This window comes from Lipotes vexillifer, unplaced genomic scaffold, assembly GCF_000442215.2.
Source record: "Lipotes vexillifer unplaced genomic scaffold, Lipotes_vexillifer_v1.1 scaffold1417, whole genome shotgun sequence".
Taxonomy (NCBI): Eukaryota; Metazoa; Chordata; class Mammalia; order Artiodactyla; family Lipotidae; genus Lipotes; species Lipotes vexillifer.
In genome coordinates this window covers 662,759-678,669 of record NW_006778171.1, presented here as the reverse complement: position 1 = coordinate 678,669, position 15,911 = coordinate 662,759, and the positions used below count along the sequence as shown (strand labels likewise).

General features: G+C 45.0%; 1 protein-coding gene across 1 annotated transcript in view; it reads left to right on the top strand.

Moving 5' to 3' along the window:
* SLC2A9 (solute carrier family 2 member 9) overlaps positions 1-15,911 on the top strand; it is a 187,766-nt gene that overhangs the window by 17,646 nt on the left and 154,209 nt on the right. Inside the window, 1 exon segment of the mRNA XM_007451507.1 lies at positions 4,439-4,599. Within this exon segment, the coding sequence (XP_007451569.1) occupies positions 4,439-4,599 (161 nt within the window).

The window sequence follows — 15,911 nt, the reverse complement described above, 5'->3', positions numbered from 1 at the left end:
GGATGCCGGGAAGAGCGTGTGTCTGACAATTTCAACCTCTAGCGATGAGCAGGCTCTGTTTCCCGCAGGACTCAGTAAAGGAAGCAAGTTCTCCCAAATTAGAAGGAGGCTTCTGATGCTGGGCAGCCAGAAGGATGACAGGTGGCCACTGGAGTACTTGACAACTAAGGTTCAATGTTCATGTCCAGGCACTGACAGGGAGCACAGTACCCACTCAGAGAAGCTGGGCGTGGCAACTTGATGAGGGTCCCTGATGGTGGGCTGTTATGGGAGCCCCAGGGGGAGGGATGATGGCTTGGGCTGGGTTCAGTGACGAAAGAAGTGAGAAGTATTTTGAAGGTAAGGCAGTGTATTAATTTGCAAGGGAGGCCAAAACAAAGTACCGCAGACTTGGGGGCTTAAACACCAGGAATTTATTCTCTCACGGTCCTGGAGTCTAGAAGTCCAAGATCACCCTCTATGCACATCTCTGTGTCCAAACGTATCATTTTTATAAGTACATTTTAACTTGATTACCTCTGTAAGACCCTATCTCCAAATAGGTCACCTTCTGAGGTGCTGGAGGCTAGGACTTTGACATATGAATCGTTGGGGGGTGATACAACTCAACCCATAACAGACAGAGATGAGTCCAGATGGCTTAGCTGAGGGGTGTGGATCAAGGGCAAGAGTTAAGGATGAATTCATGACTTTTAGCTGAGCAACTGGAGAACAGTGTGCTAGTTAATAAGGTGAGAAGGAGAAGATAAAGAAATGGAATTCAGGACCAGAGATCCAGTTCATGGCTCCCATCCCACTCTCCAACGATTGGCTTAGTAGTTGGCCTGTGCCCCAACCAGGGTGGACAAGATTTAAAGAGACGTTTACTAGAGGCTTCTAGGAAAGTTCTTCTTAGCATCGAGAGGTCTCTGAGAGGTCAGGAGTACTCTCTCTAGTCAAACATGGGAAATTTTGACTAGAGTCAAAATTTGGGAAGGCATGTGGTCAAAACTGCTACTAGGAGTCATCCTATCATTATGAGTGGGTGCAGCCTTAGGATAAGGTCAAAACTATGGTTTGCAGAAGGAAGCAAAACGAAGCACCTGGATTCTTTACCACATCACTGAGCCACCAGACAAATAGTCCTAATAAATGTCCATGTTGCTTAGCTTTTCAAGTTGGGATATCCTGTTTCTTGCAGCCAAGAGCATCCTTAAATTATGCAGTGCATTATCAGCTCCAGTGGACTAGAGCTCTTTGAGATCTGGGGTTTGGTTTACATCTGTGTACAGCTCAGTTCCCAGTACTCAGCACAGGTTTGTTGAATGAATCAATGGACGATGGCAGATCAGAGTGTCTTGTGTATTAACACATGGAAATTTCATCATCACTGGGAAAAGCTCTAGTTGTTGATAATATATCCTGTCCTCACTCCATACTATAAGCAAGGTAGTTATGGGATCAGAAGGAGAGAGAAAATGGAAGGAGAACAGATATCTCACAGGGAAAGGGTGCTACCCCTCACTTTGGTAGTCTGCTGCGTTCCTCCTTTGCCATCACCAACACCCTCCCTCCCCAGACTTGAAGCCACTCACTCAGTTAGCCCTGTCCATTCTACATTCAAAACATACTTCAGGGCTTCCCTGGTGGTGCAGTGGTTGGGAGTCCGCCTGCCGATGCAGGGGACACGGGTTCGTGCCCCGGTCCGGGAAGATCCCACATGCCACGGAGCGGCTGGGCCCGTGAGCCATGGCCGCTGAGCCGGCGCGTCTGGAGCCTGTGCTCCGCAACGGGAGAGGCCGCAACAGCGAGAGGCCCACGTACCACAAAAAAAAAAAAAAAAAAAAAAAAACTTCAAATTCATCCCCTTCTTTCATCTCCATCACTTGGTCCAGGCCACCATGACATTAGATGACTGCAAAGCCTCCCAACAGGGTGCCGGCTTCCTCTCTAGCTCCCCCTTTAACCCACTTGGCACTCTGAAGCCAGATGGGCTTCCTGAAAATAAAAGCCATGCCACGTCCTCCCCTTGCTTAAAACCCGACAATAGTTTCCCACTCCATCACCCCCCCCCCAAAAAATCTAAATAACAAGCAAACTTATTACCAGGACCTTATGGTCCCACATAACCTGTCCTTTCCAGCCCCTTCAACTCCATGCAGCCCATTCCTTCCTTTACTGTCCCATTTCACCCCCACTGGCCTCTGTTCATGGACACCCCAAGCTTTCCTCAGCCACCTTGGCACATGCTTTTCCCTCTGCCCAGAACACTTTTCCACCATTTAAACAAAGTTTTTAAATAGTGAAACATATTATCCTTAAAGAATATATAAAATGCACACACACACACACACGGTTTAAAGAATGATTATAAACCTAGCACCTACGTAAGAAGAGTAAAAGATAGAGAATAGAAGGTCCTGCAAATGCCCCTCTCCAATCATTTCTTCCACCATCACCCAGAGGTGACGACTGACCTGACATTTGAAATAATTATTTGTCTGCTTCTCTTTGTAGTTTTATAATCTCTATCTAATTCCCCCAAATCCTTTTAATTTTGCATACTTTTGAAAGTTAGGTATGGAATCACTGTATGCATTCTTTTGTTTCTGGCTTCTTTCATTCAATCTTATTTTTTGTGAGACTTTATTTTGCACTTACACATAGCTATAATTCATTCATGTTTGTGGCTGTAGTGTTTCATATTATAACTATTCCACAATTTGCTTATCTCTTCTACTGTCAGTGGGCATCTGGATTGTTTTCTGTGTGGGATTGTTATAAGCAATGCTACCATGGATGTTTGGATAGATGTATCCTAGGGCAGATGGGAAAGAGGAGGGTTGTTGTTGTTTTTTTTCCAGTTATGAGAGTGCCAGTTTTGTTTTGTTTTGGTTTCGTTTGGTTTTTACCATTTTTTAAAGTATAATTAATTTACTATGTTGTCCTAGTGTCAGGTGTATAACAAAGTGATTCAGTTATACATACATATATATATATTCTCCTTCAGATCCTTTTCCATTATAGGTTATTACAAGACACTGAGTATAGTTCCCTGTGCTATACAGTAGGTCCTTGTTGTTTATCTATTTTATATATAGTATTGTGTAAATGTTAATCCCAAACTCCTAATTTATCTCTCCCACTATCCCCAATATCCCCTTTGGTAACTAAGGGGAATTTTCTAGAAATGGATTTGCTGGGTTGTAGGTAAGGATCATCTTCAACCTTACTAGGATAACACCAAACTGTTTTCCAAAATGACTGTACAAATTAAACTCCCACCATCAATGTACGAAAGTACACACTGCTGGCCACTACTTACTCTTACCAGACCTGTTAACCAACCTGGGGATTGTGTGAGCTCCACACAAGTACTGGGCACTGCTCCAGGTTCTCATATGACCTTCACAACAGCCCTGAGACATCAGTGTCAAGCCAAGGTCCAGCATTGGTTTAAATCATTAGCAAATCATGGTGCTGGGATTCAAGCCCAGGTCTGTGTGACCAGACCCTATGCTTCTTCTGGCACTTCATACTCTGGCTGTTATTGGAGAAGTCTGTGGGTCCTTATTGGGTAGCTATGGGTAACTATGAGCGTCTTGAGCATGGAACTCTCTTGGGGAGTGTAGTGCTGTGATCTCAGTCTTTAGTGCACATCAGAATCACTCAGTCCCATCCCAAACCCACTGAATCAGAATTGACAGCAGTGGGGGTCTAATAAGTGTGAAGTGGGCATCTCACTGTGGTTGTAATTTGCTTTTCCCTTTTGACTAATGATGTTGAGCATCATGTCGTTAGCTTCCTGGTCATTTGAAATTTTTTTTTTTTTTTGGAATCTGTTCAAGTTTTTCACTCATTTCTGATTGGGTTGTCTTCTTATTGACTTATTAGAACTCTTTACATATTGTGACTACAATTCCTTTGTAGTTATATGGGTTGCAAATATGTTAGCTTAGTCTGTGGCTTGTCTTTTCATTTTTCATGATGTTTTCTAAAGAGCACAGCACTTTAATTTTGATGAAATCCAAATGAGCATTTTGTTTTTCTTTTATGGTTAGTGTTTTTTGTGTGTCTTGAATCTTTACCTATCTAGGTGGTAAATATTTTCTCTTATGTTAGGTACGTACGTTTTAAACACATTTCTGAGGTGATTCTGCTGTGCGGTTCCCTTAAGTTCAGAGTCAGATCTGAGTTTGACTCCCAGATTTGCCACTTAGCTGAGCAAGTCACTTTGTCTCTCTGAGCCTCAGTTTCCCTATCTGCAAAAGGATGTAAATATAGGGCCCATCCACAAAATGTGTTAGAAGGATTCGACGAAATAAAGCTCAAAGAGAGCTTAGCAAAGTGCCTGGCAGGAAGACAATGCTCCATAAAAGCTGTTCTGTTTATAAACTGGCTGGCTTCAAGGACAGCAGAATGGGACGGAGGAATAACTTGGTTTGTTGTTTGTTTTCAGTACATCAAGACCTTTTACAATGAGTCGTGGGAGAGAAGCTATGGACATCGGATAGACCTGGATACTCTGACTCTGCTCTGGTCTGTGACCGTGTCCATATTCGCCATTGGTGGACTTGTGGGGACGTTCCTGGCGAAGTTGATCGGAAAGGTTCTTGGGAGGTCAGTTGCGGCCATCTCTGTTTGGGGATCCCTTCTGTAATGTTCATAAATATGTCTGTATCAGAGTCTGGATCCCAGCAGGCAACAGAGTTCCATTCAGTCCAACTGGAGAAATTTTAACGCCAGAAGGGCAAGGAGCAGAAATAGGGTACCGGAGGCTAGGGAGAGGTGAATCCATGGGTGATGGGCTGAAGGCACCAGGCTATGTCAGAACCCTACTGTCCAAACAGGGAGGAGCTAGGAATAAATACCCTGGCTCCTTTCTCCTCCTGCCCTCCAGTCTGCTGCTGGTACCTCTCATTGGTCAAACCCAAGTGGAAGCCTGAAAACTCAGGAGTCTTGTTGGTGCGGTTCAGGAGGACCAGCTCCCAGGGCACAGAGCAGAGCAGGGAGAGAGGGGAGGGATCCATTTACAGGAGCAGATGAAGAGTCAGCACAGTGTCTTAGAGATTGTTCCACATAAGTACCGATAGATCTGCTTTCTAAAAATCAATTGCCTAGACAGTCTTCCGTTGTATGACCGGATGATAACTTACTTAACCAGTTCCCTATTGAGAGACATTCAGGTTGTTTCACATCCTTTCCATTACAAACAGGGCTGCAGTGAGTATCAGTTTCGTGTTGAAATTCCCAATCCTCGCCCCCTCTACTCAGATCCAATTTACCTCTGAGCTTCATTCCTCATTTATTTTTTATGTGAGGCCTTCTCTCGTATAAGATTGAGTTATCAATAAATTCCCCCAAAACATTTTCACTACGTCCTTTCTCATAGCAACTTCTTGGGGGACATTGAGGTGTTAATGGAAAGAGTAGTCTCTAGAGCAATCGTGTGTGAACTTGAATCATGAGTCTTATACATCCCGGCTGTGTGGGCTTGGCCAAGTCAGTTAATGTATTTGAACCTCAGTTCCGTCATCTATAAAATGGAGTCAGTAGTCACTACCCTGCAGGAGATGCTATAAGGGCTAAAGAAAATTAATGGAGGGGGAATGGTCCATTAGCAGTAGCTCAATAAAGAGAAGCTATTATTATCTACCATATTATTTACTCATCATCACCTTGACACCCATACATAGTAGGGACTCCACAAATCTCCATATTGCACTGACCTGAATTAGCAAAGAGATTCATCAGACCCCAGGAAATCCCCCCGGCCTTGGGGCTTCAAAACCGGTGTTAATAATGGTGCTGCCCACTCCTTTACACTCAGCCTCACATCCCCAAATTAGAACTGATGATGTTCAGAGCAGCCTTTCCATAGGCTGGGGCAGGAGGCCGTCTGAAAACATGTGATGCTCATAAAGGCCTGTTGTACCCCAGTGAGGTAGAGGAGGTGCCAACATTCTCTGTGTCCCCAAGGGCACTTCCAGGGCAGTAGCTAATGAGAACTCAGTACACGGGAGGTACAACGATCGTGGAATAGAGGCAGGGCTGCCGTTTTCTGAGGTCCCCCAATGTTTCAGGCACTCACACACACCCTCTTGTTTAATTCATTCGACTCCGTGGGGTCTATCGATGGAGAATGGGAACTGAGCAAGGTCAGAGCATCTGGCCAAACTCAGCCAGTTCACACAGTGCCTGAGCTCAGGTAAGAACCATCACACGTCGGCCACGCACCATGAACTTTCCACTTGCCAAGGAGATCATAGTGTCCTGCTGGCACTGGTCTTGGAACATCCTTGACTATTTGACAACGGATAAGTGACCAGCTGGCCCCCAGACTGGCACCACTGGCCAGGGTCTCCAAGGCACTGTTGCTAAGCCTGTGGCCCCAAGTTCTCTTGCCTATTCCAGTAGATGGAGTCACCCTTGGCCCCAGACACTATTGCCTGTGACACATACCTACCTTATATCTGGCCGGGGACACTTATGCCCCAAGCCTGCCTCAAAAGAAAGCTCTGAAGCCAAGCAGCTGGTACAGGAAAAGGAACACTGGAATCAGATGTCGTGGACCAGCAAGTCCTGACTCCCCAACTTGCCAAGTGTGTGACATGGGACTTTGCCACCTCTCACCTCTCAGCCAGCACTTTTCCTGCATGTGAAATGAAGGTGATCAAGGTGGCTTTACCATCCTCAATAACATGGCGGCAAAACAAAACAGAAGGAAAGCAAAAGAGAAAATGTGTTTGAAAAGTACTAAATTTCTAAGTGATGGAGGAGTCCTAGGATGCAGACAGAGATTGATCAAAGGGCCTTGGTTGTCATACCCCAAGCAGCTGCCAATTCTTTTTTTCATCATTATGAGTGTAAAAGTTGAATTGAGTCTCAGCTTGAATAGTAACTCTGTAGGGGAGAAAAGGAGCAAAAGTTAAAGAAGTTGGCTACCATGTATTCACCTCCAGCTACAGACCAGTCCTTGACCTATGGTACATCATTTACTTCTTACAACTCTCTGTATTATTGTAAACCAGAGGCCCTGAGAGGCGCAGCAACTTGCTCATGGTGACAAAGAATGGAGCTGACCTGATTCAGACACAGGTCTGTTAGACCACAAGGCTGCACTCTTCCCATGATGTGATGTGGATGGAGACTGCATCCTGATGCCTCGTTTTTTGTCTCTGATGGTGGCTGTCCCAGAGGGAGAGGAGGCTGGCTAAATGTCTAAAGCTAGGATGGGATCCAAAGAAAGGGGCCCAGATGGGTGACTTGGAGGGAAGTTTGGGTGGAGCTGGGGGTCCTTGGAGTCAGGTGGTCCTGGTCACCAGCAGGTCCAGCAATGGGATTGATCCTGGCTGAGGCATATGGCTCATCTGTGATTTAGGAGAGGAATGAGGACAGGGGAGCATAAGGGACCTGAAACCGTCTCTGGAGCTGAGCCACCCCCGCTATGTAGTCTCAGGGATGCAGGTTCCTTGTCTCCTGGAGGCTCTAGCTTGGAAAATTCTGAGCCAAAAAGAATTCTGATTGAGTCCCTGCCCCTCATTTGGGGTCATCTATCCTCTGCTTACCCGGCTTTAGTGACAGAACCCTCCTCCCTCGTGAGACTGGACGGTGACCATGTGGGTGCACAGACCCTGGCTACAGGCCCGGCTGTAGACCTGGGGTCTGATGCTCACAGCTCGTGGGGCCCTGGATGAGTTACTTAAACTCTCTGGGCTTCACGTAGTTCACAGTAAAGTGAAGATAAAGTCATAGCCGTGTTGGAGGACGGTAGTGAACGTTAAACGGGATGACGGATGTAGAGCATTCATCTCAGCCACTGACGTAGAGCTGGCATCCAACTTAGGTTCACTAGCATCTTCGTCATCCCATCGTCCTCATCATCAGTGCTTCCTGAGAGGCGTCGGTCCATCACCTGACAGAGCCGATTATGCAAATGTCCCTTCAGTTGCACTCACATTGGCCTCTTTCACATATCACTGGATCTAGTTCTTCCCTCCAAAGTGGAGCAGAGAAAATACGTGGGAACCCATAGGGACTCTCACACGGACTTTGAAATCAGATCCTCAGTCAGATTCTCCAGCAAGCCATGGTTTGTCCATTCTTTTTTTTTTTTTTTAACATCTTTATTGTAGTATAATTGCTTTACAATGGTGTGTTAGTTTCTGCTCTATAACAAAGTGAATCAGTCATACATATACATATGTTCCCATATCTCTTCCCTCTTGTGTCTCCTTCCTTCCCACCCTCCCTATCCCACCCCTCTAGGTGGTCACAAAGCACCGAGCTGATCTCCCTGTGCTACGCGGCTGCTTCCCACTAGCTATCTATTTTACGTTTGGTAGTGTATATATGTCCATGCCACTCTCTCACTCTATCACAGCTTACCCTTCCCCCTCCCCATATCCTCAAGTCCATTCTCTAGTAGGTCTGTGTCTTTATTCCCATCTTGCCCTAGGTTCTTCATGACCAGTTTTCTTTTTTTTTAGATTCCATATATATGTGTTAGCATACGGAATTTGTTTTTCTCTTTCTGACTTACTTGACTTTGTATGACAGATTCTAGGTCCATCCACCTCACTACAAATAACTCAGTTTCGTTTCTTTTTATGGCTGAGTAATATTCCATTGTATATATGTGCCACATCTTCTTTATCCATTCATTTGTTGATGGACACTTAGGTTGCTTCCATGTTCTGGCTATTGTAAATAGGGCTGCAATGATCATTTTAGTACATGACTCTTTTTGAATTATGATTTTCTCAGGGTATATGCCCAGTAGTGAGATTGCTGGGTCGTATGGTAGTTCTATTTTTAGTTTTTTAAGGAATGTCCGTGCTGTTCTCCATAGTGGCTCTATGAATTTACATTCCCACCAACAGTGCAAGAGGATTCCCTTTTCTCCACACCCTCTCCAGCATTTATTCTTTGTAGATTTTTTGATGACGGCCATTCTGACCAGTGTGAGACGATATCTCATTGTAGTTTTGATTTGCATTTCTCTAATGATTCGTGATGTTGAGCATCCTTTCATGTGTTTGTTGGCAATCTGTGTATCTTCTTTGGAGAAATGTCTATTTAGGTCTTCTGCCCATTTTTGGATTGGGTTGTTTGTTTTTTTGATATTGAGCTGCATGAGCTGCTTGTATATTTTGGAGATTAATCCTTTGTCAGTTGCTTCATTTGCAAATATTTTCTCCCATTCTGAGGGTTGTCTTTTTGTCTTGTTTATGGTTTTCTTTGCTGTGCAAAAGCTTTTAAGTTTTATTAGGTCCCATTTGTTTATTTTTGTTTTTATTTCCATTTCTCTAGGAAGTGGGTCAAAAAGGATCTTGCTGTGATTTATGTCATGGAGTGTTCTGCCTATGTTTTCCTCTAAGAGTTTTATAGTGTCTGGCCTTACATTTAGGTCTTTAATCTATTTTGAGTTTATTTTTGTGTATGGTGTTAGGGAGTGTTCTAATTTCATTCTTTTACATGTAGCTGTCCAGTTTTTCCAGCACCACTTATTGAAGAGGCTGTCTTTTCTCCATTGTATATTCTTGTCTCCTTTGTCAAAGAGAAGGTGACCATATGTGCGTGGGTTTATCTCTGGGCTTTCTATCCTGTTAAAGCATAACATAGTGGAAGGCAGCTCTCACACTTTCCCTGAGCTTTCTCTTGTCTAGGCTAAATGTCCCCAGTCCCTTTGGCCATTTCTCAAGGGCTTCAATCTCCTCATTATCCTATTGCTCTTCCTTGGATTTGACCTCTTCTGCCAAGAGCTGATGATCTGGGCTGCACTGGGGAGATTCTTCACCACTGGAGAAGCTCAAAACAGTGAAGCCAGTGTCCGCAGTGGGGTTCCCAGGGGGCGCTGGAGTTCTGCTCTCAGAAACAGCATGGTGCTGGCCCCCCTTGTTCTGCTGAATGTCATGCCTAGGAAAAATATGGAAACACAACTGATTAAAATCCCTTTCTCTGAACCTGAGTGAGTCAGCTTTGTGAATTATCTGCAAATAAGGTTTCTATCCTCACTGGGACACTGTCATGCTGGGGGTTATTTTGGGAAGGAATATATTAATATGATGAACTTGCTTAGAGGGTGTGCAGCCCAATCTGCAAATGTTTCAAATCAGACTTGAATGTGATTTTAACATCCCCTGCATAGCACAAAGTACATCATCACATCTAGTGCAGGAGCTCGGATCAAAGCCCTGGGAGTCATCATTGGCTCCTCTCTTTCTCTCCACCTCTAACCAATTCATCAGTATTTTGGGTTCTGAACCCCAATTTCCAACATGTGTGGCGGGGAGAGAGTTCCCACACACCATCAAGCAATTCTCCGGACACCACCTGGGTGTCCTATAATTCACCTCCATTCTGGCACCATCTACCTAGAGATGGCATCAGGTTACAAGACTGAGGGTTCAGTCCTACAAGACTGCCCCCTCCCCCAGTTCAGATGCCAGTCACAAGCCCAGGTTGTCACCTGTGTTTCTGACCAACTGGCTATAGGTTAGAGGTTCCAACGACCCCCTGCCTCAGGTTTCAGGTTAAGGGTTCAGTCTCACAAGACTGCCCTCGCCCCAACTTCAGATGCTAATTGCAAGTCCAGGTTGTCAGCTGTGCTTCTGACCCAATGGCTATAAGTCAGAGGTTCCAATTACCCGCCTCTTCCAGTTCGATTAATTTGCTAGAGCAGCTCACAGAACCCAGAGAAACATTTTCCTTAGTAGATCACTGACTTATTATGGAAGGATATAATTCAGGAACAGCCAGATGGAAAAGACGCATAGGGCAAGGTATGGGGAAAGGGCACGCAGCTTCCATGCTCTCTCTGAGTGTACCACTCTCTCCAAATCTGTACATGTTCATCAACCTGGAAGCTCTTCAAACCCTGTCCTTTTGTGTTTTTATGGAAGCTTTATTACATAGGCACCGTTGCTCAGGTCATTGGCCATTGGTGATTGAACTTAATCTCCAGCCCCTCTCCTGTCTCTGGAGGTTGGGGACAGCACTGAAAGTCTCAACCTTCTGATCACAAGGTTGGCTCAACTGGCAACAATCCCCCACCCTTAGCTCCTTTCCAGAAGTCACCTGATTGACATAAACCCAGTTGTGGTGAAAAGGGGCTTGTTATGAATAACAGGATATCTATTTCATCTTTATGGCTCTGAATCAATTTCAGGAACGGAGTACAAAAGACTAAATATTATAACAAAAGATGCCCTCGTTGCTCTTATCACTTGGAAATTTCCAGGGGTTTCAGGAACCGTGAGCTGGAAACCAGGGACAAAGATTGTGTATATTTTTGTTATTATATATCACAATCAACAAATTCTACCAGCCCAGTCTTCAAAACATGCCAAGGTCTGGCACTCCCTCCACCACTACTGGCTCACTCCCTCCACTGCTACCATCCCGGTGCAAATTCCTATTAGCACTTGCCTGATCTGTTGCAATATTCCCAGTTGGTCTCCCTGCTCCCACACTTACCCCTACAGCCCAGGGTTGACACAGAAGGCTAGGTGGTCAGGCCATGACACTTCTCTCCTTAGAATCTCCTAGTGCTTGCCTATCTCACTCAGGGTAGAAACCCAAGCTCTCTTGGTGGCATACAAACCCCTTAAGAGCTGTCTGCCACTCCCCTCCACCTTCACCTTCTACTGCTTGCTCCCTGGTTCTTCAATGCTTTCAGCCATGCTGGCCTCACTGATGTTCCTGAAATAGCCCACGTCTGGCTCTTCTCTGCCAGGATGGCTGTACCCCAGTGTCCATATGGCTCACGTCTGCTCTTTCTTCAAATCACGCACTGCACTGTCTTTAAGTCTGTGGTCAGGTGTTACCTTCTTGGCCACTCTGTGTAAAAGTACACTCCCTTCCCTGCTTTCGTTTTCTGTACAGCATTTATCACCATCTGATATGCTACATATGTTTTATTTTTACTTGTTTATCAAGAAGAGCATAAAAGCAGGGACTTGGCCATGTTCATGGCTATGTGCCAGAACCTAGAGTGACGCTCAGCACCCAGTATACCCTCAAACATGTGTTGAGTGAATGAATGCCAGTTGAATAAATACATGATTGTTGAAAGATGAATGGCTGTGAATAAATGTGGCAGCCACCATTGTGAGCGGCCTTAGTGTCCTGGTTCCTGGAATGCCAAATCTCCCATTTAATAGCACGTGACCTTGGCCAAGTACTTAACTTCTAGATCTGTTTCTTCATGTGAGAAATAGGGTAACAAGATTACTTGACTTCTAGGGTCTTCAGTGAGTATAGAACACTTAAAACAGTGCCTGGCACATCATAAGAACTCCGTGAATGTTAGCTATCACCATGGGTTTATTTTATTTCTTTTTCAATTAATTGAAACTCTAAATATGTTCCAGGTGCCATCCTAAGCACTTTACATAACTCATTCTCATAGAAGCCTTACAAGATAGACATTAATATATCCATTTTACAGGGGGGTAAATCAAGGCTGAGAGAGAGTAAGAAACCTGCCCAAAGTTGTTCAGTTAGTTTGTGGCTGGGCTGTCCAAGCAGGAACATCACTGGACATGGATTCGGGCGAACAGCAGCTCCCCAGCCCATAGACGTAGAAGCTAAAGTGAGATTCAGGGCAGATCAGAGCTGAGCCACATGGAGTAAGTTGGGGTCCACATGACTTGGCTCCTAGATTCATTCCCTTCATTTATGCAGCAGATATATCCGGGACACTTGCGTATGCCGGGATCTGGTGTAGTTGCTGGGGCTACAGTGGCAAGACAAAGTCAGTGACCCCCTAGCACTTACATTCTAGTAGGGGAAGAGAGACAACTAGCATAAAGCAAATAAATACAGAGGATAATTTTCTACAGTGTTGGGACTGTGAAGAAAATAGAACAGGGTGAGAGGATGGAGGCGGATGAGCTCTGCATTTGGGGGAAGCAGCCATGTCAAAGAGTGTCAGGAGGTTGCATTTGAGTTGAGACTTTAGTGAGATAAGACTCATGCAATGAATAGAGGGGCACCAAGGATGAGGGCCATGAGTTAGGAAGGAGCCTGGCACACCTGAGGGACCGTGGGAAGGCTCGTGAGCGTGAAGGTGAGAGTATGAGATGATGTGGCAAAAGCCAGCTCATGCAGGGCTTTATAGGCCCTGGTGAAGAGTTTATTCTAAGTGCAGTGGGAAGCCACTAGCAGGTTTTAAGTAAGAAAAAGTATGTCAGTGTGTGCTATGAGAGGATAACTTTGGCTACTCTGTGGACCCTGAGCTCCAGCAGGGCAAGAGTGTGTGTGAGCCTATTGCAGTTTTATGAGTGTAGGATGATGGTGGTCTGGACCACTGCCATATCGTGGGGCTGTAAATGGGAGAAGTGGCTTGATTTGGGATATATCTTGGATATAGTATAGGTAGGACTCAGTGATGGATTGTATATGGGTCATGAAGAAAATAGAAGATGTAAGTAGTATTCCCAGATATTTGCCCAAGCCACTAGGAAGGTAGTGGCTTTTTTTTTTATGAAAAAGTCTATTTGGCATGCATTTTGGAGCAGGGAGGGATTTAGTAGTGGGAATTCAAGAATTCTATTTTAAATATGCTTGGTATGAGATACCTACTAAATATGCTAGTGGAAGTGTCCAGGAGGCAGTTGGATATGTAAGTCTAGAGTTGAGAGGAGAGTCTGCATCCAGAGATACAGTTGGGAATTGTCATCGGTTAGACGGATGAACTGGATGGGATCACCCAGGGAGGGAGTGTAGAGAGAGGTGAGACTAGGAGAGAGATGAGCCGGAGCTCTGGGCACCCCAACTTTCAAGGCTCAGGGAGGTGAGGATAAACCAGCCTAGAGACTGAGAAGGTGAGGCTGGTGGGGAGAAAAATGGGAGTGGGTGCAATCCCAGATATCCAGAGAAGATTGTGTTTCAAGAAAGAGGGTGTGGTCAACCACATCAAATGCTGCTGAGATGTTGTACCAGGGGAAGGCAGAGAATTGGCAGTTGTTTGTCAAGGTAGAGGTTGTTGATGACCTTCACAAAGGCAATCTCCAGAGAGTGGTAGAAATGATCTAATCAGAGTGTGGGTGAGGAAAGACTAGAAGATGAGCAGACCAACATTCATGAAGGAGTTTCACTCTAAAAGGGAGCCAAGACAAGGAGCAGAGGGATGAGGACCAAAAGAGACAATATTTAGATGTGTTTATATGGGAATGGTTGAGTAGAGAGGGAACAGATCCTTTACTGGGGTAGGGATGCACAATGACACTGATAGACCTTACATCACTGGGGCAGTTTCATCCAGTGCAGGTAGGTGGGTGAACTTGGTGGTGGGGGATGAAGTATTCCTTACCGCCTCCTCTTTGAACTGATGATTTCGTTAACACTGATGACTACAAGTGTTAAAGGTGAAATGAGATGAAATAATTTACATAAGAGCCACGCTCTTTCTTAGTACTATACTAAAGGCATCACACAGAGTCTGCAGCAAGGATGAAAATTCTCTAGAGGTGGACCCAAGAATCTCATATTTGTATGTGCTATTGGTAAATCTGACACACAACCAGACTGGAGAACCACTAAATAACGCTAGCGTTAGTTTTATGGATATCATTAGTATCATTCCTAGTATCAAATGTCCAGTTTAACCGAAGTAGAGCAGTGGACAAAGTGTCTGGGGATAGGAATAGAGGTATGATTCCTAATCAAGCCCTTTATTTCTCATTGTCTACAGATTATAGAATGTATTGTTTTGTTTAACATGCAAGAACCCTCCAAATCTGGCCACAGCATCCCCCTCCTGCCCCTCCTCCCTCAACAATCTCTTCACAAACTTACCTTACACTAGCCTCTACAGCAACAGGGGTTTATCCTATGTGGCCTCAAGGCGGGAACTGAGACCCAGAGGTGGAGCTACAGGGAGAATATTTGGGCATGTTGTAGAAATCTTTTTTTTTTTTTTTTTTTAACAGACAAGCTGCTACCACCCATGAGATGGAAGGTCCAAAAGGGAGAAGCAGCATTCCTGGGTTTAAAAGCCAGGGCCACACTTTAGGGAGCAGGTTGCTGGGACTACAGAGAGATGGCTAGGGCAGAGGAGAAGACACAGAGCTGCTAGAATGGATCACAAGAGGGGGAAATACCCAGCTTCTCCCCTTCACCGCCCTCTAGATGGACATCCGGCCTCTCATTGGCCAGTCCTCCCAGGAAGCCAGAAGCAAGGGAGCCTGGGAAAGGTAGTTCCCCCTGAAACAGAGTCGGGCAGAGAAAGAAGGGAGCCGAGCACAAACAGGCAAATGGTGGGCACAGTTCTGAGTTATACAATCTCATATTTTCTATATCTTTACTTATAGAAGTCACAAATGGTCACTAATTGACTTGTGTGATTTATTTGCTGTCTGTGTTCCTCACTAGGCTCTAAAGCCCGTGATGGGGAGGACGGAGATGACTCCCATATTCCTGGGGTAGACCCAGTGTCTAGCACTCACTAAATACGTGATGAGTGGAACCCAAGTGAAAGCTTCTGTGAGGAGGGTCCAGGTCTTCCTGCCACTCCCTCCAACCATTGCGCTGCTTTCCTCTCAGGGCTGACACAATAGTTCCTCAGAGGACCGAGGGGAAGGGCCCTGAGCATTGAGCAGTGTCATGGGGTGCAGGGTATTCGCATCCTGCTTTGAGCTTTCACCAGTAACAGAAATTAGTGCCTTCAGACTTATCTTTATTGAATCCCGAAGCTGTGACCTTCGGCATCAGAATACGGGAGGTTACTCTAGATTGGAATTTTTGTTTTGAGTCTCTGCTAAATCACATTTTTTCACCATCATAAGGTCCAGTTAAATTAATCTTTTGAAAGACTAATTTGAAATCATATTTATTTTTTTAATAATTAATACATTCATGTGACTTAACTTTCAAAAGGACCGATTAAAGTCGAAAGTTTCGTTTTTGTTTCTGTCTTCTGTCTCCTC